General features: G+C 33.6%; 2 protein-coding genes across 3 annotated transcripts; both read right to left on the bottom strand.

Annotated features, from left to right (window-relative positions):
• Positions 1-5,883: 5,883 nt before the first annotated feature.
• Positions 5,884-8,961, bottom strand: LOC125861769 (phosphatidylinositol 4-phosphate 5-kinase 6-like). Of its 2 annotated transcripts, none has more exons than XM_049541632.1 (7): positions 7,662-8,961; positions 7,249-7,582; positions 6,995-7,111; positions 6,715-6,908; positions 6,513-6,640; positions 6,349-6,427; positions 5,884-6,177 (listed from the first exon to the last, which is right to left on the bottom strand). In XM_049541632.1, exons 1-7 carry the CDS (start codon positions 8,801-8,803, stop codon positions 5,889-5,891), a joined length of 2,283 nt encoding a protein of 760 aa, XP_049397589.1. In that variant the 5' UTR covers positions 8,804-8,961; the 3' UTR covers positions 5,884-5,888. The 2 variants fall into 2 exon arrangements, with proteins under 2 accessions (XP_049397589.1, XP_049397590.1); XM_049541633.1 differs by having other exon boundaries at positions 6,349-6,418.
• A 13,645-nt stretch (positions 8,962-22,606) lies between these two features.
• On the bottom strand, positions 22,607-26,033 carry LOC125861774 (glucan endo-1,3-beta-glucosidase 8-like). Its single transcript, XM_049541639.1, has 2 exons — positions 25,371-26,033; positions 22,607-23,784 (listed from the first exon to the last, which is right to left on the bottom strand). Exons 1-2 carry the CDS (start codon positions 25,697-25,699, stop codon positions 22,686-22,688), a joined length of 1,428 nt encoding a protein of 475 aa, XP_049397596.1. The 5' UTR covers positions 25,700-26,033; the 3' UTR covers positions 22,607-22,685.
• Positions 26,034-26,329: the final 296 nt, after the last annotated feature.

Genomic DNA, 26,329 nt, shown 5'->3' with positions numbered 1-26,329 from the left:
CTGAATCGTCATTAGTGTCAGAGGTGAAAAAGAAGCAAGACCAATATCTGATTTTGCTTGAATTGAAGGCAAATGTTCATAATCAAAAAGTAATAACTTTGGAGCAAAGGGGAGATGGCGTATTGAGGTATCAAGGTAGGTTGTATGTACCAAAGGTGGATGAACTCCAAGAAAGGATTATGGAGGAAGCTCATAGCTCCAGATATTCCATTCATCCGGGTTCCACAAAGGTGTATCGTGACTTGAGAGAAGTTTATTGGTGGAGTAGTATGAAGAAAGGTATCATAGAGTTTGTTGCTAAGCGTGCGAATTGCCAACAAGTTAAAGTAAAGCACCAAAGGCCCGGTGGTATGGCTCAGAACATAGAACTTCCAAAATGGAAATGGGAGATGATAAATATGGATTTCATCACAGGTTTACCAAGGTCTCACAGGCAGCATGATTCTATTTGGGTGATTGTTGATAGAATGACAAAATCAGCCCACTTATTTCCGGTAAAGACTACCCATTCAGTAGAAGATTATGTTAAATTGTACATTCGAGAGGTAATAAGACTTCATGGAGTCTCTGTTTCGATTATATCATATAGAGGTGCATAATTTACTGCACAGTTTTGGAAATATTTTCAGAAAGGCTTGGGTTCAAAGGTGAACTTGAGTACTATTTTGCATCCTCAGACAGATGGTCAAGCAGAGCGCACCATTCAAACCTTAGAAGATATGTTGAGGGCCTATGTGATTGATTTCAAAGTTAATTAGGATGAGCACCTACCTCTCATTAGTTGCTTATAACAATAGTTACCATTCTAGCATCTAGATGGCTCCTTATGAAGCTCTTTATGGGAGAAGGTGCAGATCTCTAATTGGATGGTTTGAGGTTGGTGAATCTGGGTTAATAGGACCAGACTTAGTTCATCAAGCTATGGAGAAAGTGAAATTTATTCAAGAGAGATTGAAAACAACGCAGAATCATTAGAAGTCCTACACTGATGTTTGGAGAAGGGAGTTAGAGTTTGAAGTAGATTATTGGGTATACTTGAAAGTTTCACCCATGAAGGGTGTTATGAGATTTGGTAATAAGGGGAGGCTTAGTCCCCCGTATATTTTCCCTTACAGAATATCCAAAAGGATTGGTAATGTAGCTTATGAGTTAGAGCTACCACAAGAGTTAGCAGTGGTCCATCCGGTATTTCATGTTTCCATGTTGAACAAGTGCATGGGAGATCCTTCGCTTATCATACCAACAGAAGATATTGGTATCAAGGATAGCTGGTTTTACGAGGAGATCCCTGTTCAGATTCTAAGCCGTCAGGTTCGCAAGTTAAGAACCAATGAAGTAGCATCGGGCAAAGTTCTTTGGAGAAATCAGTTTGTTGAAGAAGCTACTTGGGAAGTTGATGAGGATATGAAGAAGAGATATCCACATCTCTTTGAGCCCGGAGAATTTCTAGACCAAGGTACTAATTCTCTTCTTAGTACTCTTTAATTGATATGCTTAATGTATTAAATTGCTTGTGGGTGTTTGAGCTGAATGTTAGATGTTACACCCTTAGTCTACTTAGAGTGATAACATTCGAGGACGAATGTTCCCAAGGGGGAGATATTGTAACACCTCTCTAAGTTAAAGAGCTAGAATTAGAAAGAGTTATTTTTTTTTGGAAAGAATGAAAAATCTGGAAATTTGTTTAAGTTATGTTAAGCTTGAGTTTTCGGTCAACTTCAAACAATCATAACTCATATCTCAGGATGAGTTAGGTGTTCTACCAGGTACCATAGGAAATATCTTTGAATTATCTTTCCAACACCGCCGAGTTTGCTCAATTTCAAGTTCGCATGAGGGAGATATGGTCATTCAAAGTTGGGTTGTCTAGATAAGGAAAGTCAAAACCGGATTTTAGGAGGGTATTATGGTCTTTTCATTACCCGATTATTTAATTTCCTTTTTGGTAATTAATTTGGGGTCTAAATTGATTTGGTTCAGTTTACGCTTCATAAAAAAAGTTGGGGTTTTGAGAGAAGAGAAAAGAGGAGAACAAGCAAGGAATCATCAAGTTCTTCAAGCTAGGATTGTGGATTTCGTCAAGGGGTGATCCCTACGAGGTATATGAGATCACATAGTGTTGGGTTAGTTCACCCACATGCCAATCATGATTCAATTCAGCGTAATTGTGTTCTTGAATGAAAAGATTATGAGTTCTTGATGAATTTTGTTTAAGTTTCGTTTGAATCTTGATTGTGAGTTTTGGAGGAGTTCTTGGGGTGATTTGGTGAGATTTAAGGGTTTTTTTTAGTTGATTCTTGCATATTTTGGTTATGTATTCGAATCTAATCATTTGGGGAAGGAACCATTCGAATCTAGGGAGTTTAGAGTTGAAAAACGATCAAGAAAATTCGTCAAAAATCTGGGAATAGATCTAGGGTGCCGCGCCACTCAGAGCGCCCCCAAGATAGAGTCTGAAGTTAGGGCCCTGGGGCGCCGTGCCAGCCAGTGTGCCCCAACCCAGACTTTGAGGTTTTGCCTCTGGCACCCGACGCCACTCAGAGCACCAGGGACGCCAGGATCTCTACCCTTTCCCACTTCTTTCCGTCTGAGTTCCCTTGCAACGTACCTAAGTTTTCTAATCAACTTCTGCACTCTAAGGTACATCTAAATATCACAAAATCATCCGTAAACATGAAATCATGAACCTTGAATCCATATTTCAATTCAAGGAAAGTTAAGAGTCAAGTCAAGAGAAGTACAAAGAGTTCTCCAAAAATCTTTTACAAACGTTTTAACTTTGTTTTAAGGCTTGAGTTTTGAGTTGAGTAAAGAGTAAAGTTTGAAGTTCATTTATTCAAAAGAGTATATCGGGACTATGTATTCCCAAAGAGTAGATGTTTTCACATTTTAAACAAGAGCGGAAACACCGATTTCCAAGAGAACCTTCGAGCTAGTTTTTGAGTAATTATCTCAAACCACAGAAAGTTTTTGTTTTAAACATATGAGCTGAGTATTTTGGGAGTAGTATTGAGCTCCAATGTGGGGACAAGTTCATAACAACTCAATGTCTCCATAAACCATGTAGCCAACGTGGGTAGAAAAGGGTCATACTTTTTAGATGATTCCTTAGTGCTTTTTAGCATAGACTAGTGGATCCACTTAGTTGAGGCATTCTATATCCCGGCAAGTTATAAGACACTTCTGGCAGCGTGGGCGAAACGTTATATCATCACATTAGCTCATAGTGATGGTTGTCGATTAGAGAAACTCCCACAGAATTATATTACTTTATTATATGAGTAAATTGAGTTGTTATTATTGTTTAAATGCTTTATATAAAGTACACCTCTACTGTTGTTTTATTTTGCATTTGAGTTGAGTATCCATGAGTTGAGTAAAGCTAAGGTAAGTGTTATTTTCAGATTTATTTCAAGCTTATGTCGTGTTTAGTTTTCCCCTTGCATGCTCGTACATTCAATGTACTGACGTCATTTGGCCTGCATCATTTTATGATGCAAACACAGGTAACTAGGATCAGCACCCATCGTCTCGTTAATCCAGTTGAGCACTCAGAGTTAGTTGGTGAGCCTCCTTGTTGTCCGGAGGATTCCCCTTTTATTGCTTTGATTAGTTAGTTCATTAGGATGTTGTGGGTCTTGTCCCGAATTCCATCTCAGTTGTTAGAGGCTTCATAGACAATTAGTTAGTTCATTTTTCAATTTATTGTTATTGGCTTATGTTCAGATTTGAGTTGCCACTTTGGCTAAGTTAAATGTTTATTTCTAAAAGATTCTGAGTTTAGTTTGAGACAGTTGAGTTATCTTGCATTTGAATTCTCTTCTTAATGCTTAAAGTTTTCCGCTGAGAGTCTAGTCAGGCCAAGGGTTCGCTTGGGGCCAGTAATGGTTCTCGAGTGCCAGTCCCGTCCAGGGTGTAGGCTCGGGGTATGACATAATCTTTAATATGGCTCATTGTCCTTCTTGATTGAAACTTTGGATCGTTAGGTTACTTTTAGACAATTCATCAATATAGATTCTGAGTATTGTTAGAACCATTTTTGGCATGATATTGATTGTCGCACCATCATTGATTAGTACGTGATTGAGATGTTGTTCTCGAATAGCTCATACAATGAATAAAGGTTTGTTATGTTACTTAGACCCTAACAACAAGTTATCATCTGTGAAGACAATTGTAGCAAAATATGGAGCAATTTTTTCTTTTTGTAGCAAAATATGGAGCAACTTTTTCTTAGCATATTGTTCTTGCGTTATTGTTGGATTATGCTCACCTTTACTTTCCTTTGTTTCATCTATGGGGCAATTTTGTTGCTTCCTTGATTCTTCTCTCCTCAACTTCTATGAGATTTGAGGGCCTGGTGTAGCATATTTCTTGAATTGTTGGGTGTTTCAGACCCCTAAAGATGTATTTTAATAGCTAAGAATGTTGGTCAGAGCTTCGTTGCATTGGAAAGATCACCAGGAAGAACTCTGTTGATCACTCCTTGGAAGAACTATATCGTTGATGTCGATTTTTCTCTCATGCTTGCTTCATTCCCCCTAAAAGATTATGCAACTCTATTATCTATAGTTGTATCAAATAGATAAGGTTGTTTTTTATTGGTCAAGATGTATCATTTTGGATACATGGCGGCTTTTGAGGGGTTCTTGAATTTGACTAGAATTGCAATATCATTTGAGCGCATGGCATCATCTTGTTGGTCTTGAGTTTGACAGGGATGTCAAGTCACCTTGACTCGTGTTATGAGTTTGAGTTTTATGGTGAAATGGACCTTGAATTTGACTAGAATTGCAACATCATTTGAATGTGTGACATCATCTTGTTGGTTTTGAGTTTGACAGGAATGTCAAGTCACCTTGACTTGTGTGATGAGTTTGAGCTTTAATATGAAATATACCTTGGGCTTGAATTTAATAAAATAAACTTCTTTATTTGTAAAACCCAAATTAATTATTCAGCCCAAATGAACAAGAATTTAATCCAAATTTCAAATGAATTTAACCAAACAAAATTTATATGTCTACAATTACGTACTAAATAATTATATAAGAACAAATAAAGCAATTAAAACTTAGTAAGAATAGGAGGCAGGGTTATGTCTGCATTTTTGCTCAATCCCTTTCAGTCCAAGTAAGTTCGACTTGCCCATTTATTTACTCAGTCTATTTTAACCGCCAAAATTCTGCTCAACGTGCTAATTTGGCACATCTCATCCTGTATAAACTTGGACACTTGGTAAAAGGATAGTTCCATGAAATGTCGAAATGTTGATGAAAAACTAGATGCTTGTCACCATGTAAGAAAGTAAGAATAGTTCGTCTGCTTTAGTAATTCAAATGCTAAAGGCCACACACATGCATGTCGGTGCGACCTAGGCAAAGTGTGGTCTAGTGCACATCATTAGTCGAGAAATTATGTAATATACAGAGGTTAAATATTAGTTATTATGAGTGTATATTTAATTTTGCACACCTTTAACACAACTGAAATGAAATTGCACATCCTTCACCAAATCTCTGACTCCGCAAGTGTGCACACACAACCTATAGTATCAATATAAATGGAAATCCCATTCTGCTCTGCAAATAACTCTGAAATAACATATCTCACAATTAAATCAGTTACATTTCTCTTACAACTGTTTCTATACAATTATCATCTCAAATGGTGTCTGTATCTCTGAGAAGAAGACATGAAAAATCATAAAGAAAAAAAATAAAATAAAATAATGAAATGTAAGTGTACTATTGTTTAGCTTAGCTGCAACCATTGAGAAAACATTCAAATTGGTTTACAGTTATTGGCAAGCTTGTCTCCAGGTAATAACAAAAACAAGCTCCGTCTCGCGCATTTTACCATTTAATTGAGGTGTGAAAACTGATATATCAAGTGTCCTCTGTAAAAACTTTGTATATGTAATCGCGAAAACGTCTTGAGTATGCCTTTGGATCAACAGCTGAGATAGAATTGGGATCACATTGGATAGATTTATATGCATGCTCAAGCTTCTTTGTAATGTCATAGTCTTGAAGTATGTCTATGATTCCAAAAAATAATATCACATCATAAAATTCCCCTGTTGGTTCTCCTACTAATTGAAAGTCTAAGTCATTTTTCCTCTCTGTCCTTTCAACGCGTGCCGACATGTTTATACCCAAACTTCTGCCAGCCAACCTGGCATGTTCAGTTCACATTAGTTGTATGGTAAGTAAGGATATATGTGTGTGTACAATGAATAAGCACCGGAACATTTTCAGCGTTCAGATAGAAACACATGCGTAGTATAGCAAGTCAATGTTGTATACTTTGAGAAAATTAGGATTATTTGTAAGATAAGAAGTGTACCCGGAAGGATCAAGAAGCAATCGATCCCTATCTGCACGAGAAAGACGAGGAGCTGATCCATCTTCCAATCCTACATTATCTGTAAGCACGGGAAAATGATTGAAAGATATGACTTTATGAATATGTTTCATGACAAAATATATACAGATGCAATCAGCACTAACCAGTAGGTGTTCTACAACCAGGAGGAGGAGTTTGATCTCCAGTTGCTTCCTTAAAATGAAGACCAACTAAAAGGCTGTAGTCCATCACTCTCTCTTGTTCTAGTAGCTCACAATCCCTATCAACTTGCCTGAAATTTGAAGGACATGTGTTAGTATTGGTAACTAATGATCATATTAAGGAGATGAATAAAAAGGATCGTACCTTCGGAATTCTTGGAACCATGTCTTAGGTAACCTGAATATGAAGTTGAGATCAAGGTCCTTTAGAGTTGTGGTTGCATCAATCTCTGATTCTGGTTTATCTGTCATCCGGCCAAACGTTGACCCTTTCAAGTCGAATCGTCTATGAATTGTGTAATCAGTGCAGAAGAGATTCCCCATGATAACAAATCGTACCTAAGATATTAAAACATATGATAAGTTATATTGTTGTAGTGATCGATCATTTATCATTTGATGTTTGCAGGGTGTCCTGCCACTACCTTTTTCTGTGCTGGTCCGGTTAGCTTAACACAATGCAGGCCAAAATACTTGGTCATTAGCGTGTTATCAAAAGAACGAACGTGACTGAAATAGGCATGGAGCATCCTTAGAAGCACCTAAGAACCATACATGGACAAGAAAAGTTATTCATTGTTTTTCGGGCATAGAATGCTAACGCAATTTCAGTACTAAGCGTACATAAATATATATATATATATATATAGAGAGAGAGAGAGAGAGAGAGATATCTCACTTTCACTTCTGCCTTCTTCATTGTCTTGATCATGTATCTATCATCATTTGTTAAGTAGAAGAAGCTTCCACTTTTTCCTGGGGAACATAGCTCCCGGAGGGCGTCATTACCACAAATAGACAACATATAATCAGCTGCATCGACTTTGAATAACATCCTTAAAGCCCTGAAAACTTTTGGGCAATAGTCTTTCCATCTGAATTCACAAGATGGATGAGGAGGTGTGCTTTTGGATCCTTCAGGTGGGAATCTTGTCCAGTACTTTTCTTTCGGATCAAATGCCGAAGGCTTGAGATCTAGGGATGGAACTGGTCCTGGCCTTCCTACTGAATGCCTATGACATAATTTCACATCAGAAACAGATATAAGTTAACAACACAAACAAAAATATCCAGCAGTAAAAAAAAGTATACCTGATTCCCAACTGCAAATTGAGCATAAGGTCATAATTCTTATGCCCTTTGGAAATAGTCTCTCCTTGCCTTTTTGCTGCCTTAGGATGTCTAATAGGACTCCCTCTAATATATCCATCCATAGCATCATCTATACAAGAAATTCTTGGAGGTGTTCCGGCACAGTCTGATAAGCGCATTCTACCAAATTCCCTATCTACAGGGGCTGCGTCTATTCGCCCATCTACTGACATCCTCCTTGGCCTAACGTTGTTTTCTGTCGCCTTGGCAGACCTCCAAACTGCCAACTTTTTCTGAGAAGGTAATATTGAAACCTTCTCATTTGGACAAATGCTACATGCTATCAAATCAGTATTGTAAACCTCTTGAGGATCCCAATCAAGATTTCCACCTTCTAACAATGATGCAGATGGATAAAAAGTACCATTTTGTTCATTTTGATCCTTATTCCAATTTCCAACATAAAAACTCCCATCATCCCATTTCAATGTTCCATTTCCCTTTGGCACTCCATCTTCCCAATTCCCTTCATACACATTACCATTTTTCCAACACATCTTGCCTTTACCACATATAACACCATTCTTCCATTCACCAACATAACAATTCCCATTCTTCCATGCATACTTCCCGTTTCCATGTTGTAATCCTCGATTCCATTCTCCATCGTAAACATCACCATTAGAGTATTCTTTAACCCCATGTCCATGTTTCAAATTCATCACCCAAGAACCTTTAAATGAGTCTCCATTAGGCCCCGTAAACGTGCCTTCACCATCCATATATCCACTCTTGAAATTCCCCTCATACATAGCACCAGACGGCCAACTAAACGTTCCTTTCCCCATCTTTTTCCCTCGAAACCAATCACCTACATACATGCATCCATCAGTCCACCAATATTTTCCATGTCCATGGGGGAAACTATCAACCCAATAGCCACTATAGTAATCTCCATTGGGGAGGAATCTCTCCGAATGGTAAACCTCCCCATTCGCATGACCTTCATTGTCCTCTTCTACATCTACTTGATCAATTATCTCTTCCTCAACGTGCGATGGACCATATGTACCAAATATTGTGTTGGCTCGTTTCCTCGCGACTGCTTGTGTTTTCCTCACGGTTGCCTCCCAAGCCTTCATGATAATATTTTATAAATTTTGATGATAAATTTGGTCCTGGATGAAGAAATGCATCAAACAGATCAGCCATGCAAAGACATGCAGATGATGAGATACAAAATCAATATCTTCGCTTTCTTTCATTCTCTCTCTATCAGCTCCGGCTTGCTCGCTTTCTCTCTCTCCCCCTCCCTACGTGTTATTAAGATCACAAGATTAGAAAATATTTTAATTACTCATTAAGTACTAGTACTTACATATTGTATATTTTATATTTTATGAGTGGACTTATTCACATTCTATTACATCTAACTAAGACTTTACGTGACACTTGTAAGGATAGGCGTATTTGGGGTTATCTAATTTGCCAATATTTACACATAACATTATTTTTTTTCAAATAAATCTAGTGACATTATATTCCATTGTTATCAAATTTAGAAAAAAAATTGTTTTGCACATGTATGGGGTTGGAGTTGGGATAGGGTGTCTTGAAATATCATAAAGAAGGAATTGAAATCACACTACTTTTAAAAAGGATAGTTTTCATGGAGTTTTGTAACTAGTTTTGGGAACGTGTGTGGTATGTTTGTCCCAATAATAATGTAATCATCACATTTTTTCGCATAATCAACAAATTTTAAAAGTTAAGAAATTAATATTGTACAACTAAAAAATTTATTGTAAAGAAATAAGAAATTCTTACCAAACTACTATAATGAATCATCAAACTTATCACATATAATTATAGTTATATATTGTATGGGATTATGATGCCACCAAAATTGAGAGAGGAAAAAAATGACAAACATAAATACACTTATTAAATGTAGTTATACATAGATGAAGAAGAAATCAAATAAAAGAAGAAACTTTGAAATCAACAATTGAACACTATCGTTTCTTATCATGATTTATCTGATATTGTCCAATGTCTTAATTCATAGTTAGCAAGATCAACTTTTTCTTCATCCTATATGAGAAAATGACAAAATAAGACTTCTCAAATTAATTTTTTTTTAGAAATGAAGGGTCTTGAAACCACGATCTTTCAATTTTCATCTTTCTTAATGTCTTTCTCATTTAATTAATTACATTTAAAAGTTGATTCAACTTTTGTTTGAACACCTTCCCACCTTAATATTTAGTATAATATATAAAATATTATTTAACATTTAATTAGATATTTAATTTAGTGTATGCCTAAAATGACAATTCAATTTCGCACTTTAAAATTTTTCATTTTTAATAGTATATGATGACTAGTTGAGACTCATTTGAAGGCCATAAAGTATTTAAAATATATTAACGGACGTATGATACAATTGGAGATTTAGTTGGAGCTATAAAAAGATTAAAATACGTAAAACAAATAGATAAAACATCTCAGTATCAGAATACGAGTCATGCATCGCATGGTGTCTATAGGTTTTAGGGTAAGAACACAATCATAGTTACATTAATTCTAGTTAATTAGCCAAAAAAATTATCAAGGATTAACATGAAAGTTTACTATTTTTTGTACAATCATCAATAACTCAATAGGAAAATAAATTGTGCTGACTTTGTATGTAATGCTAAGTTTGTCAACCTAGTAATTTAATCTTGATATTTTGTTGTAACTTTTGAATTAATTTTATTGTAAAGTTCTAGGATCAGCACAATACACTAAGTCAATTTTCAGAATTTAAGGGATTTGACACCTCTTTATGTATCTCTGTAAACTTTTGTTGTATGAAAGAAGATTAGCTCCACTTTCTCCATATCACCTTTCTTTTTTCATATTTGTTTTCTCTTTCTCTCCTTCAATTGGTATCCAAGTATAATTGATCTTTGAGAAATTTGATTTCTTTGTGGGGGTGGGAGTCGGGGGATACAACAAAGACCACCCTTTAAATTTAACTCGTCCAGATCTCTTTCTGTCCAATTTTCTTTCACATGACTTTCATCAACTCTCCTCTTTCACCCCTTATTTTTAATGGCGAAAACTACTAAAGTTGGCAATGAAGATGAAAAAAATATTTAAAGGGTCTTGGATTTATGGAAGTATATTGAGGAGACGACGCCGCATAACCTTTGAAAACAAACTTAACTCTTCATCAGATCAGAAATGAAGAAGAAATCACAATCAAAGTCAATTATTACGAGGATCATGACATGTGAATCTGCTAGAAAATCTCGAGATATGCTAAAGCAAAAATTTCAGAGGAACACTAGGACGAGGAAAATTCAAATATTGAATTTAAGAAACTAATTTGAGATGTTAAGAAAGAAAGAGACCGAAAAGGTGAAACATGTCACCGCCAAAAATGGACATGATGACACTCATCTAATCCCACCAAAACAAGTCAGCCTAAAATCCAACAAAATAAAAGAAATGTGAAAATAAACTAATAATAACATAAGCGCGGAAAACTTAGTCATTCTAAAATGTCCCCAAAATCTGATTATCACGTATACAAGCCACTAGGGTAATAATACATAATTTGAAAGATAAATACAAATCTCAATGTCTTGGTCTCTCGAATAGAACAAAACATAAGTAAGGAACAAGAGGGTCCGCAGGGATGACAAGCAGCTACCTCTCGAGTATCCACAGATAGCCTCAAATATAGATAGAAGTAGAGCAATCACACAAATCCGAGCTCAGAACCTACAAGTGTAGAAGCAAGGAGTGAGTATCAAACAACATGATACTTAACAAGTAACCCACTAAAATAAGGTAAATCTAGCTAGAAAATGGTAACTCATTTCATCCCAACTGAACTGCCACAACTATAATTGCATAGAAATCAATCCAACCTAACAGTTTACAAAGCACAATTCACAAGGTTTCAAAGTCACAGTTCAACTATTACATTTCATCAAATCACACGAGTCAAGATCATCACTCACAATAGTCAAGCCCTACTATCACAAGTATCAAGATCATCAAGTACAACAATCAAGTACACCAAACACAAGTAACAAGATTATCATGTACTAATATAAATTAGGACACACGGGAACACCCATAGTCCATGTGCTCACTGGTAAAGATCTCGACATCAACAACACTCGCAGACAATGAACTTGGCATTACAATACTTGTCAGCAATGACCTCAACATCAATAACACCTGTCAGCAAATACCTCGGTATTATTAACACTCACCGACAAAGACCTCGACATCAACAAAACTTGACAACAAAGACCTCAACATAAATCACACTCGACGACAGTGACCTCAGCATAATGACAATACATCTCATCATAGTGTTTCAGAACTAATGCAAATAGGCACGTTCACATAATAATGAAGAAATGACAATCACAAGCAATTCACATCCACAACAACACTATCAAAGCATCACATCAATCACTGAATCAATATTAACACTCAAGGTAATTCACGATGCACTATTATCAACATGTTGCCTTTTCAACAACCCCATCCTTATTATTAAGGTCAACCAATTTGTGCAATTAACCCATCACCTCATTCTCATTATTCCCAACACTTACAAGAAAGAGAGTTCAAGATTCTACAAGTTTTAATAAGGTTTAGAAATCCAATTGCCTTAATTCAATCAAGAGTCAATCCAAGACTTGAAATTTTCCCTTCCGAACAATATCCAAATCAACACAATCTAGTCAAACAAGTATTTACAATGAGATTTCAGAACTAACAACACTCATATCAAGTATTTATTTTATGTTCTTTTTTTTCTTCTAATTATTTCATTTTTCTTTATTACTTTTCTTCCTTTTTCATTCATTTTTCTCAAATCCTGATATTCTTTATTTTCACCATAATTTAATTTCATATTTTTGTTCATTCTATATATTTTTTTATTATTTTTCTCATTAATTTAATTTTGTTTTTGTTTTTTATTTCTATTTTTTTTCATTTGCTTCAGTCTGTAATGACACTATCACAATATATCTATACACTTTCATGGTATCATTGATATATGCTTCAATACTTTAGTGGGACCTCCGTGATAACATCGCAATATGTCTATATATTAACATAGTATAGTTGGGATTTGCTTCAGTCTGTAATGATACCATCACTGTATATCTATATATTTTCATGGTACCATTGATGTGTACTTCAATCCTTCCGTGACACCTCCATGATACCATCATATACTGACATAGTATCATTAAAAATTGTTTCATATAATCAGTAATACTCTTCGGATCATGTATGATACCATCATAATATGTGAACATATTGTTGTGGTAGCATTAAAGTTTCTTTCCTTATTCATTCACAATACTATTCATTCATTAATGATACCATAACAATATATACATATAATGTTATGGTACCATTAAGGTTTCTTACATTCATTCATATACAACCAACTCATTTCTCAATGATACCAACACATTATATATACAACTGATATCATTGACTAATAAAATAGTCCTTCAACGGAGGAACTCATAATTTCTCAATGATATCATCGCAACATATCATATATTGGCATGGTATCATTAAGTACTATTTCATATAATCTGTAATACTCTTCAAATCATGTATAATACCATCACAATATATGAGTATACTGTTGTGGTAGCACTACGGTTTCTTTCATTCCTTTATATACAAAACTACTTATTCCTTAGTATAACAATATATCCATATACTATTATGATATCATTAAGGTTTCATGCGGTCATTCATGTACAATCAACTCATTTCTCAATGATACCATCACAACATATCATATACTGACATGGTATCTATCGTGTCCCGTTTTTCTCAAAACGGGTTTTGGTGCACGACCTAACAACTCTTTTGGGTTTTGGGTGAATCGAAGAGTCGTCACCTAACGAATTAAGGCACGTTAGGGCACCTATCTAACCTAACTAAATTTAACTAAGGTCAATGAACCAGAGATCGGGTAAGGGTTCAAATTACCTCGAGGGGAAGGTGTTAGGCATCCCTCGAGGTCCACAAATGTGGGTCCCGACCGTGTCTCATGCAATTTATGTGGGGGTTACAAGTAGCAATTAAGGTCACTTCATTTATTATTTATTTAATTAACATGGTTGGTAAGTGATAAATGATATTAAACAATTAAAGCCAATTTAATTATTTGTTTAATTAATTAAGCATGCGAAAACTAGGTGATAACAAAATTAAGCAATTGAGGACACTTTAATTATTTTAGTTAATTAGATAGACATGCAAGACTAAGTGATAATATAATAAATAAATATTACACAATATGTAAAGAGATGAGCAAGGAGATAGAAATTTGCACAATTAGATAGAATAAACACTTTCTTTTTATTAAACTACCCCAAATAATTATAACAAATAAAGGAGAAAAGGAAAGGGAGACTCTGAAGGACTTTAGGATCAGCACTCGACTTTCTTTATTTCGATCGATTTCTCATAGGGACAGACAAAACCAAAGTTTGTCATTTAGACCGAATTGATGTCATCATCTCCATAGGGCCTAAACTACTCCTACCCCACCACCGCATGCTTTTCGTCTCTAAAAAGTGTCTAGCGTCCCCGCTTAAGGTTCAAGAGGCATTGGACTGTTATTAGGGTGAATTTAGACAAAGACAAAATATAATAGGCCCACCTAGACACCAAGTCAAACAATTTGAACGAACATTTAGCACGTAGGGTCTCATATTGGCCTCTAGATTAGGTTAATACATGCTAGCAAACACAAGCAATTGTGAAAAGGTCTCATGCTAAGGTGTGTGAACATATAAACAAGCAACATAACGACAGATTGAACAAACATTATTACTTACAGACATTTTTTAGCATGCAAATAGTTATTTAACTGGTTTTAGAGGGCAGAAAAATTATTGCACATGTAGAAAATAACTAATTGCAGTTATTAACTAATTTTAAAAGTGGTAGAAAAATTACCACATATGCATGACATAAAATTTTTAGGGACAGTAGGAGCTTAGTTACTAGTGCAGAAATTACTCTTAGGTGACAAATCGGTTATTAGTTGCAGAAATGATAGCTGGCTTATTTATTTAAAGTGGCAGAAAAACATGTATGACAAATTTTATTTCAAGTATTTAGTCCTATAAGCATGGTCTCTAAATGAGTTAACATTCTGCAAACTATCAGCAAATTAAAATTAGTTAAAACTTAATTAACTAACAGGGTTGGATTATTAGAATATGCTAAAGTTAAGTAAACTAATTAATAAGCATCGATTTTATTAAGTCCTATGAGCATGATTTCTAATGAAAGACTAATTTAGGAACACTTATGGGCATTTTATTGACATGCAAATATCTACTTCAATCCTATAGGCATGACTTCTAAGTGATTAACATACTAAAATATTAATATGATGAAGCTATGAACAGACGAGGTTTATTAGAATTACTAGATGATTACCACGCCAAACTTATCAACACTGATCGATCAAATCTACCATTAACATGCTACAATTAATGACTAAATTTTTATAGACTCATTATTACATCCAAAATATTAAAATCTGGTTTATTATGTGGATCAAATTACAGGTTAGATCTATTTAAACTAATTAACACTAATTTTAATAGTTAAATCCTAGACATGATATCTACTCTTTGAATAACATTTAACTACCTACCGGTGATCTTAATATTTTCATTTCGTTTTAACTAGTGATTAACATTCAGATTAATGCTAAAAATATGTAGACAAGTCAAGTACCTAACTGATTATTGGAAACATTATTACGAACACTACAAGCATGATATCTATGTTATGGCATGCAACATTTATTATAAACTAATTAATTAGCAAAAACAACAGTTAGTAGGATTAATTAATTGAGAAGATATTGCAACTATTGACATCTGATTAATTAAGCTAGATTAAGGCATGCAAAAATTAGCAATTATTCATACTAAAGAGTGAATTAACAAGGAACTTGACAGACCCTTCACACTTTTATCAACATGAATTTTATACCTATAGTAGTGATATCTGGATAATATACAACATGCAACTATTACACCAAGTAAAATCTTTGAAATGAAATCCTATAGGCAAGATGTTTAAAGCAAATTTCTAAGATGAAGTATATTAGTAACTAGACACTTATTTAATTTTACTTTCCTTATATTTAGGAAAAGGACAGCTGGCTATTTATAACAAAACACGGTTATAAACATACACAATTTTTTATTTGTCATAATTAAAAAGTGGGATGAATATAAACTACAATAAACAATAAATTGATTAAACGTATGATTAATTTTAAGATATCTAGCCAAGAGGTGATTAAGAGCATGAATTTTTTTTATTTATTTTACCTTGAGCCGGACTTTAAGTGAAGAGAATTGAGCATGAATAATCAAACAATTATAATCCTACAAGCATGCTTTCTAACGATGATATAAACAAGTAACATGTAAATCCCTTCCCCCCTTTAGGCGATCCCCCAAGTTGTATCACATATATAGAGTTAGAGTTTTACAAATTATTACAAATCGAACAAAAGCAAATAGTAACGACATAATATAATTCAAAATAAACTACTAAACAGGAATAAGCTCTATCCGGTATCCCGCTTTAAGTGACTCTTTCATTCTTGAACTTGAGTTCAAAATCTGTTAAACAGAATAATACCAAACGCAAGATCATAGCATAATAATAACTATATAGAAACGTAATAAATATTCACAACAAACACACGAGTTTCAAACGAATCATAGAACACATAAGAACACACATTAACAAGGAAGGGATAAGGAGATTAACCCGAGTGCTTCCTTTTATTCAACTAAACACACAACAATGCAAACAACGCTAAAGATAAAAAAAATTAAACTAGTGAAAGGATACTTACCAGTTATGCAAAATTAAATATCAGCAATGAAGTTATTTGAATGGAAATGTCAGATCCAAAACAGCAACACAGCAATAAGAGACAAAGAGAGATCCAAAGCTTTACTAGAGTTCTTATTTTTTTTTATGAGTAGCTATAAATTTTATTCTTAAAGCAAGTAAGTATGTCAAGTCTCTGGATGTATGTGTGAGTAGTGGAGGTTCAAGCATTAACGTGTAAAGTATATTTTTCAATCTCTTAGTAAAGAGAGTCAAGAGCATATTTATATACTAGATGAGAGGGCACAACAACAAAGGAAAGAAATAATTTTTGAGGGATAAAATTTACCAAATAAGCAACATTTTGCCAAATTTAACATGCCAAAAATCTGTCAAGACTCCAATTAAGCAAAAGGAGTTAAATAAGAATAACCCACGCAAGGAAAGAATTAACTAAGCAATCACAAAGAATTCATTTCCTTAACACGGGAGAACCAAATCAGCCATATATATATGCATACTACAAATAGATCAATTTAAACGCACTTATCATGCATAAACATGTATAGAGTCGTTGACAATAAATGATCTACTAACAAACAATTCAAATTAACATAAAAAAAAAAAATTATAGATCACTAATTATACTACATACCATTATCATGTAAGTAGAACAAGTCATCACCATGGCAAATCAAAACAAATTGGGAAAAACTTTTCGATAGTAATTAAGGAGAGTAATTATAGTAGAAGCGGTTTAGGGAAAGTCAATAACTTTACGTCGATCTTGCCAACTCTAAAGGAAGGATCAGCAGTCGTGATAATACTAGTAGTACGAATCAACTAAACAAGCAGAAGCAACACATGATTATATTCAACCAAGTATCAAAACATAACATAGTTCATGAAATCTGGAAATCCCCACTAATAGTTCAAATTTAAAACTAAAATGGCTTCTGAACATGCATAGAATTTTCATATAAAAGTCATATTGCAAATAAGGAGAAAAGTAAAATTGCTAAAAAAAAATGATAATATTCTGAAAAAATATACCCGGACGGATCTGTAAAGATCCGTCTTTAGCGAATCAAATCCTTGAACTTGCTGCAAACCCCAGCCTGGTCCAGGTATGGTTCATTGTTGTTGTCCTTGCTGCGAAAAGGAGAAAAGGGAGGGCGATGGAGCAGCGCCAGCTGCTGGCTGTTCTCGCCGGAGCTGATGGTGGTCTTCACTGCTGCTGCCGGTTGAAGTTGTTGTTGGTGTTGCCGGTTGCTGCTACTTGCTGCTGCTTCTCGGCATTCTCGCCGGAGGAGAGGAAACGAGAAAAGAGGAGACGGAGAAGAAGGGAGGGGGAGGGAGCAGCGATGGAGGGAGATGAGAGGGAGAGAAGGCGGTCGCCTGGCTGCTGCCGGAGCTGCTGGTTTCGCCGGCGGTCCTCGCCGGAAAGAGGATAGAGAGGAGGCGGCTGGTCCTCTTGAGAGAGAGGAAGAGGATAGAAAAGAGTGAATATTTTTTAGGGTTGGTCTTTTAGGTGTGAAATAGGAAAAATAGGAGGTTAGATCTTGACCGTAGGATTATCTTAGATGAGCGGCTAGGATTTAACTTAAAAGATGGACGGATGAGATTAGATTACTTTGAATCTGAATTTGAAAAAAAGAATAGGCTAAAATTGAAATCAACAAAGGCTATAATTGAAATGAGAATTTTAATTGAAGTGGCTAGAATTGAAATGAATTAGAATAGAATAGGGTAAAAGTTAAATGATTTTGAGGAAACTTTAAGAAATGCTATTCAATTATAATACTACAAATACTATAATATTCTTATATAAATTAAGCACAACTCAGTTTTAAAAACCTTTGAATAAAATATGTAAAATAATTATTTCGAGTTTAACTATCGGCTTTATTAATAGTAAAATAATTTAATAATAATTACAATATTTTTTATGAATCATGCATACTAAAATATATAATTTTAGACAAAATCAATTAAAATTTTAAACTCGAAATATGTTTTTAAAAATATGTATTTAATCGAATAGCATTTAAAAAGGGTTGAAGGTCGGTCAAAATTGGGTGTCAACAGTATCATTAAAGAATGAATAGTTTGATAAATAAATTAGTGAATTTAATATTATTATTATTTTTATTAATCTAAAAGTAGTTAGTTAATATTTTTTATCTTTGTGCTTTATTTTTGTTTTTGTTAAAAAATAAAAATATCAAAAGAGAAAAAAATAAAAACTTGATAAATCATTAAAAGGGAGAAAAAGAGATAAAATAAACAAATAATAAAAATGTTACAAAATGATATCTCTAATGAATAAAAATATGAAATTAAAAATAAAAGTTATAAGATATGATATTATGAAAGATTATTGCAGTTCTTAATAAGACACTTTTCTAAGTTCTCTATGATACGATCAGAGTATATCTATATACTAACATAGTATCATGGAGGACTGCCTTCCGTCCCAATGAGAAAATTCTTATATTCTTAATTATTTATTGTTGTGATTTATTTATTAATTTTATTAATTTAAAAATAGTTAGATAATATCTTTTATTTTTAGATTTTATTTTATCTTTTAAAAAATGGATTAAAAAAAGAAAACCAAAAAAAAACAAGAGATTTTTTTTTAATTATATATTTTCTGTTAATTTGAATTTTAATAAATAAGCTAGTGAGTTTAATATTTTTCTTTACTACTTATTATTATAATATCTTATTTAATTTTTATATTTTATTAATCTAAAAATAGCTAGTTAATATTGAAATTAGCTATTAACAATTAGTTCGTGGGCATTCCAAATACTATTTTTTGTTTCACAGTGAAGTTGAAATACTAGTAATAAAGAAGAGAAAAAAAAAGATTTCATGATGACACTTGCTCAATTTGAGCCACAAAATTTGATAAAAAGAAAAAAAGGAAGAAGATATCATAATTTACAAAATGAACTGAAAATGACTCAATTTTGAGGAATTTCGGGTAAATAATTTGGGGCAAAAGGAGACTTACGGAAATTAGTAGGCGTTTGGCTATGCGATACCATATCACGATATGGAATCGTGAAATGGAATCACCATTTGGACATGCGATTTTACGCTAATTCCATCATATGATTCCATATCAATGAGATGTGATTCCATATTCTCCAAAAACCATGATATGGAAATTCCATATCATGATTTGAGATATTTTTAATATAAAAATTGATTCACATGTATATATTTTGTTAAAACAACCCCACACTTATATCTACTAACCATTTATTTCATACGTAAATAAACTTTATAATCACATGCATCATTACTTTTTAAAATTTATTATTCTTACCGACATAAAATTTATTATTCTCACCAGCATATAGTCACTTTAACTCACACCAACCGATTGTTGAGTAATAAATCTGTTCTCTTCATTTACTCCAACACCTAATTTATTACTTCTACCGTTTTGTATTTAATACAACTCAAAGTAATAATGTTGATTCGTCTTCTCGGTCACATGATTGAGAAATGCAAGTTCAACGTGAGGAAATTATTCGTACTATGTGGGAGGATTATATTAAAGACTAGTAAACTACAATTTATATTCAATTTTTTTTATTGAATTAAAGTTTGATAAATTAAAGTTAGATGAAATAGTTACTTAAGTGGAGAATAAATTCTAGCTTTGTAATAATTTATTATGCGATTTTATAAATTTTTGTTTATTTGGTAAGATAAACAATTGGGGCTATTTTAATAGTTTTACAACTTATGAGATTCTTATGTTTATTAGAAAATATACAACTCAAAAATTTCATATCGCATGTCCAAACAAAACTTCAATTTCATCTCATAATTCCATATTATCATATCATATCATGATACCATATCGCATGACCAAACGGGCCTTAGTATGAGAAGGGGTAAATTAGTACAATTAATTTGCTTTTAGGGTTATTTTATATATTTTCTCCAAAAATTAAAGACCACCCAAAATAGAATCATTTGTGTGAGTGACTATTTATTAAATTAGATAAATTAAGAAGTAGAGTCATTGAAAAAAAAACATAATTGTTCAATAACCCATAATCCTAAATCAATTTTATTTCATTGGAAAAGGGTCAAAATTACCCTCGAACTATTTGAAATATCTCATATATACCTTTTATTTATGTTTGGGATCAGAATTGCCCTTGTCGTCTATGTTTTGGACCACAAATACCCTTAAAACGTTATTTTTGTCATATGTGCTGACATGACAGTCCAACATGGCAAAATTCTCTTCCTCTCAATTATGTCGTTCTTCCTTGTTCATCTCTATCACAATTTTTTTTTTTTTAAAATTCAATAATAGTACTTTCATTGTTCATGTTTGAGTTATTGTTCGGACTTTGAATTACCAATTTCGAAGTGCGTTGAAGTTCGTTTGAGATAGTAGTTGTGTGTTGAATGATCGAGTTCATTGTTTGGATTTTGATGTCATCGAATCTGAGGTTGAAACGTTTATTCTCAAGGTTGAAAGATGTTGAAGAACTCTTGAAGTCATTGTTTTTGTGTCGAAATTCGAAAATAGTTACTCATTTGAAAGCTTGTTGGTGAGAAATTTCTAGCTTTTGCTAGGTTTTTTAAGTGCAAAAATTTGAAGAGATTTAATTGAATGTTACTAAAAATTGTTTGGATATTGCAATTGAAGCTAGAAATTGACATTTGACAACTGATTTCTTAGTTTGAAGATTTGAGTTGAAATCCCAAAAAAATATAAAAATATATGAAAGAGTTCTTAAAAGGTTGAAAATCTAAATTTGATTTTGTGAATCTGTGACCCCAAAATCGAAATCCTTCAACACACAATCACTACCTCAAACAAACTTCAACACACTTTGAAAATTGGAGTTCTAAAGTCCGAACAACAACTCAAACAAGAACAATGGAAGGATTATATTTGATTTTCTTTTTGTAATAGGGATGAACAAGGAAGAACAACATTATTGAGAGGATGGTATTTTTGTCATGTTGGACTGCCTGAGTGGACTGTCATGTCAGTTCTAATGGCAAAGATAATATTTTAAGGATATTTGTGGTCCAAAACATAGACGGCAAGGATAGTTTTGATCCCCAAACATAATTAAAGATATATATGAGCTATTTCAAATAGTTCTGAGGTAATTTTGACTATTTTCCATTATTTCATTGATAACATAAAAATATGTTCTTTCCTGGTTAGAGTTCATAATTTGTTTTCTTTTATTTTTAGTTAGTTTATAATTATAACATTGAAACTTAATAAATAGTTAATCAGAAGTCTGTGTGAAATAATATTTAAACTCTTATCACTTTATTACCTGTACGACTCGCATATACACAACACCCCTCTTCTTCTTTTTCCTTTTAAGAGAAAGATACCTTTCTTTTTTGAAAGGTGAAATCAGGCTAAGATATTTATTAGTGACAATGATTGTTCAATACCATTTTAACATAAAGTACAAATGCCACCACTCGCCACTAGGTCCAAAAGCTTCCTGATCCAACAGAAATTCCGCATTGAGCATAGTTGATATGCCGCTACGGCTAGTCGATCATATTATTTCATAAAAAAAATCTATATGTATAGAGGATCCCCTAGTCTTTCGGTGAGTAGATAAAATAGGACATGTGATCTTTATATTATGGTATAATACATAAATATGTCTTCAATTTGGTTTCAGTTGATATCTGTATCCTTTAAATTTGGGTGTGCACAAATAAACATTTAAACTTGTATAAAATTGAACAAGTATACACATGCGTCCTACGTGACATACATCACATAAAACGTCACATAGGACACAAAATTATCACGTAGGACACCACATAAGATAAATATGTCTATTTGTTGAATTTTCTATAAGTTTAAATACCTACTTGTGCACACCCAAAATTCGAAAGCGTAGATATCAATTAAAACCAAGTTAAAAGGTACTACGCCAGATATTTTGGAAGCTCAACTCCTCTTTCTGTACCATCCTTCACTGAACAACCTCATCATTTAATCAAAGCATCAGCTTGATTGAAGTAGCCAGAAATCTTGAAAATACAACTACTATTGCAAATAAATAATCTATATAAAGATATCTATAGTAAAATAAATGTGAAGGCAGTTAGAAATGTGATAAACGTAGGCAATAATTTCGGAGAGAAAGAGGTAGCTATCTGGATGGTGAAGTTACAGTTTGCTTGAGATATATTCTGATCCGTCAACGTTGCCAGACCCTGAAAATTACAACTGAATTCTTCTTGGTTCTGAGCCTGGTAATACATGTTGAATGCATATGATGCATTACCGTTGGCATCCAATCCGTTGCAAGAAGAACCATATCCTAATGCTGTGCAATCTGAGAATGTGCATGCATAGTTGATGTTATCTGCAAGTTTGCTCAAGTCCTTGGCATTCGGATTGAACATGCACCATTTCTTGGAGAAATATTCCACATTTTGTGCAGCAACAAGAAACTTATCCTGTCCCTGACCCGTAAGGTCCATGGCAAACTTTGGCTGCCCATCATACCGGAAGATTCCCCAGTGGCGCTCAAAGTTACCTGGAGCAATACTTTTACCATCCTCATCGATAAGCCCAAACAAGTAAACTTCGATAAATCCAGGCCGAAGAGGTGTTCCTGTGTTGGCTGCAAGCCTGGGTAACAGTCCTTTATAGAACCGATAAGCAAGATTGACATTGGCGTTTTTGTCACCATCTGTAGGCCATCCAACTTCCCCAACTAGAATGGGCAAATTGCCAACACCTGCTGCTTTCAACGCTGAAACCAGGGTATCAAAGTTGGCATCAAATACATTGGTGTATGATAATCCATTATCAGCAATGGGGTTACTGGCTCCATCAAAGAAGGCAAAATCAACAGGGAAATGCTCGTTGGCATAAAGACTTAGAAATGGGTAAATGTTTACTGTGAAAGGTGCGTTGTTCTGGCTCATGAATTGAACAATCTGGGTCATTAGATCATTAATGTCTTCACGGAATCTCCCAGCAGATGGTACTGGATTGTCATCTGGAGAGAAATAAACATCAGCATTTAGAGGCACAGTTGCTTTTATAGAGCTCCCAAGTCCTGCTTCATTTAGAGCATTTTGAATGTTTTGAAGTGCTGGGAAGGTCGTGTTAAGAAAGGAATTGTTGTAGGATGTCAGGAAAGGCTCATTACCAACTGCAACATATCTGCAGAGAGATTAAGATGCGGGAAGTTATACAGTAATCAGCTATACAAAGTTTGAAATGCTTCTACACATTTTCTTTTTAACAATAAGTGAACTTTTATTGATGAGAAGGCCAGGAGTAAGTTGGTGTGCAGTAAAACAGTAGAAATTAAATGATTTTATGCACTACAAGCACAAAGTTGTTGATGAACTGCAATCGACAATATCTTCAATTTTCAATTATTTATAGCATCATATGGTTTCAGATTTCATTACTCCAAATGACAACTAATGATCCGGTACAGATGAAAAATGATTCTCCTGTACAAGGCAAAGAAATTAAGTACATTTTGAAGAGTTCTCCAAAATAACAAAAAAATTATACCTTCTGCATAATCAAGTGCAAAGCTTTTAAACTCAAGTAATTGTTGATCATACTAAAATGATAAAATGAATCAAAATAGCATTTCAAATACATAAAACTTCAAGTGATAGGATTTCTTAGATGTAACTCACTATTTTCCTTCACTTTGTAAAGGAACAAGCTAACCATCACTTGTTCTTTCCTCTTTTTTTCTTGATAATCGAGAAGTTCCCAAGGGCCAACGCCAAAAGGCTCAAACTTTGGATGATGGACCTACTTAAATATCGGGATCTTATCTGCAGCAAGGCTTTAACGCAGAAGGTAACCAAAACTTCAACCAAATACTAGCTCAATTTCAAAAGTAAAACTGGATATTTCAGCTCAAAACAAAATGAATCAACTCGACTTTTCAGCTCGAAAGAAAGTGAACACACAAAGAGTAGACAGAAAGAGGCAAAAAGATGATTGACAGAAGAGAATAATTATAATACTGCACTTCAATAGAGATGAACCTGAGCAACTGCACTATTCTTTTAAAAGAAAAAATTATCTGCTTAAAGATGAATATTTGTAGAGTCTCACACTAGACCATGTCCAATAGACCTCATGAAGACTGGTCGTTTGAAGCCGAAATGAAAAAAAAAATGAAAATGAATACTAACAGAAACATATACTAGCAATCACTCAGGCACTTAACCTTTGCATATATCAAAGACTGGTTTGTTCGCAGCCAAAAAGAAGTGAAAATGAATACTAACAGAAACATATACTAGCAAACACTCCAGCTCTTAAACTTTCTATATGCACTTAAAGGACTTAACCGGCGAAAGAAATACTCCATAGCTAATGTGGAGATAAGGGGATTCCTATGCAACCTTCCTCTTCCATTTCAACAAAGAGGTTGTTTCTACGGCACGAACCCCTGACCTATGAGCACCCAAAAGGACTAACTCTATGGTTATGTCAAGACTCACCCTCATACGAAAACATCGCTTTGAAGGGAGGACACCATTCTTTTTCTTTCTAAGCTCCTTTAATACATATTCATAACTAACAAAAAAGAATTTGAAGCATAGTATCATTCCTTCAATTTTCAACCAGAAAGAGCACAAGAAAATCCACTCTTTCAAACAAATGCTTATAAAGCAGCACAGATCATCAATATAAACCATAAAACATATCAAGTTTAATAACAAATAGACACTAATAAAAGGCAAAATTTAAAGCTTACAGCTTAATCTTACTTAATATTGACACCTCCTTTGAAATTGTAACGCGTGACATTACGTTTAACCCAATCTTTAGCTCTATCATAATCATTCATAGCAGAAAGCTGATCATTTGGAATAGCAACCATAACTTCAAGATCACTACCAGCAAGAGCACTCATAGTAGATTGATCTGCATCAAACAACTTTACTTTCCCAATACCATTATCCTTTAACATCTGTACCACTGTTTTTGGTGGCAATTTATGAGTTGCCATAGTCCCCCAATTCACTCCTAATCCATCAACACCACTTAAAAATAACAAAAAAATCCCAACTTTAAACATTTTCTCAAAACAATACATTTTCCCAAACCAGAATCTTGAACTGTAATTTGAACAAAGAATTGATTTTTCTTCAATTTGAATAGAAAAGAAAAAAAAAGGTATGATTAAAAATCAAGAAAAAGAAGAATTAGAGAAAATCAAGAACGTGGGTTGAATCCAAAACTGCCCAAAAAAAAGACATGAATTTTGACCCAATAAGAACAGGGAAAACGTGGGGCAGAAATACAGTTGATAAAAAAAAAATTGAGACTCTTGATGTAGTTTTTTTTTTTTTTTTAGAGAAGAAAGTGAAATATTGAGTTTTTAAAAGAATTATATATAGGGTTTATTGTTGGTAAAAGTTTGTTTTAAATGAATGGTTGATAAATCTGAAAAAAACCTCTACTATATTTAAATATAAGAAATTAGGCAGATTTCCTTTTCCGTGTAGTAGGAATTTCAAATTCAAACAAATAAATGTTATAAATTATTGCTACTTACTTACTGTATGGAAGATGCTAGAAGCAGGTTTTTTTTTTTTACGTTGTTAGTTGAGGATATTTATGAGATTTTTTGTGTAAAAATATATATAAAAAAAATGTTAGAAGTAAGTACATCTTCGTCTGTGTGTCTGTTTCTACCCAAGTGTATTTATGATTTTTTTGTTTA

This window comes from Solanum stenotomum, chromosome 4 (assembly GCF_019186545.1).
Source record: "Solanum stenotomum isolate F172 chromosome 4, ASM1918654v1, whole genome shotgun sequence".
Taxonomy (NCBI): Eukaryota; Viridiplantae; Streptophyta; class Magnoliopsida; order Solanales; family Solanaceae; genus Solanum; species Solanum stenotomum.
This window is presented reverse-complemented; position numbering and strand designations above follow the sequence as displayed.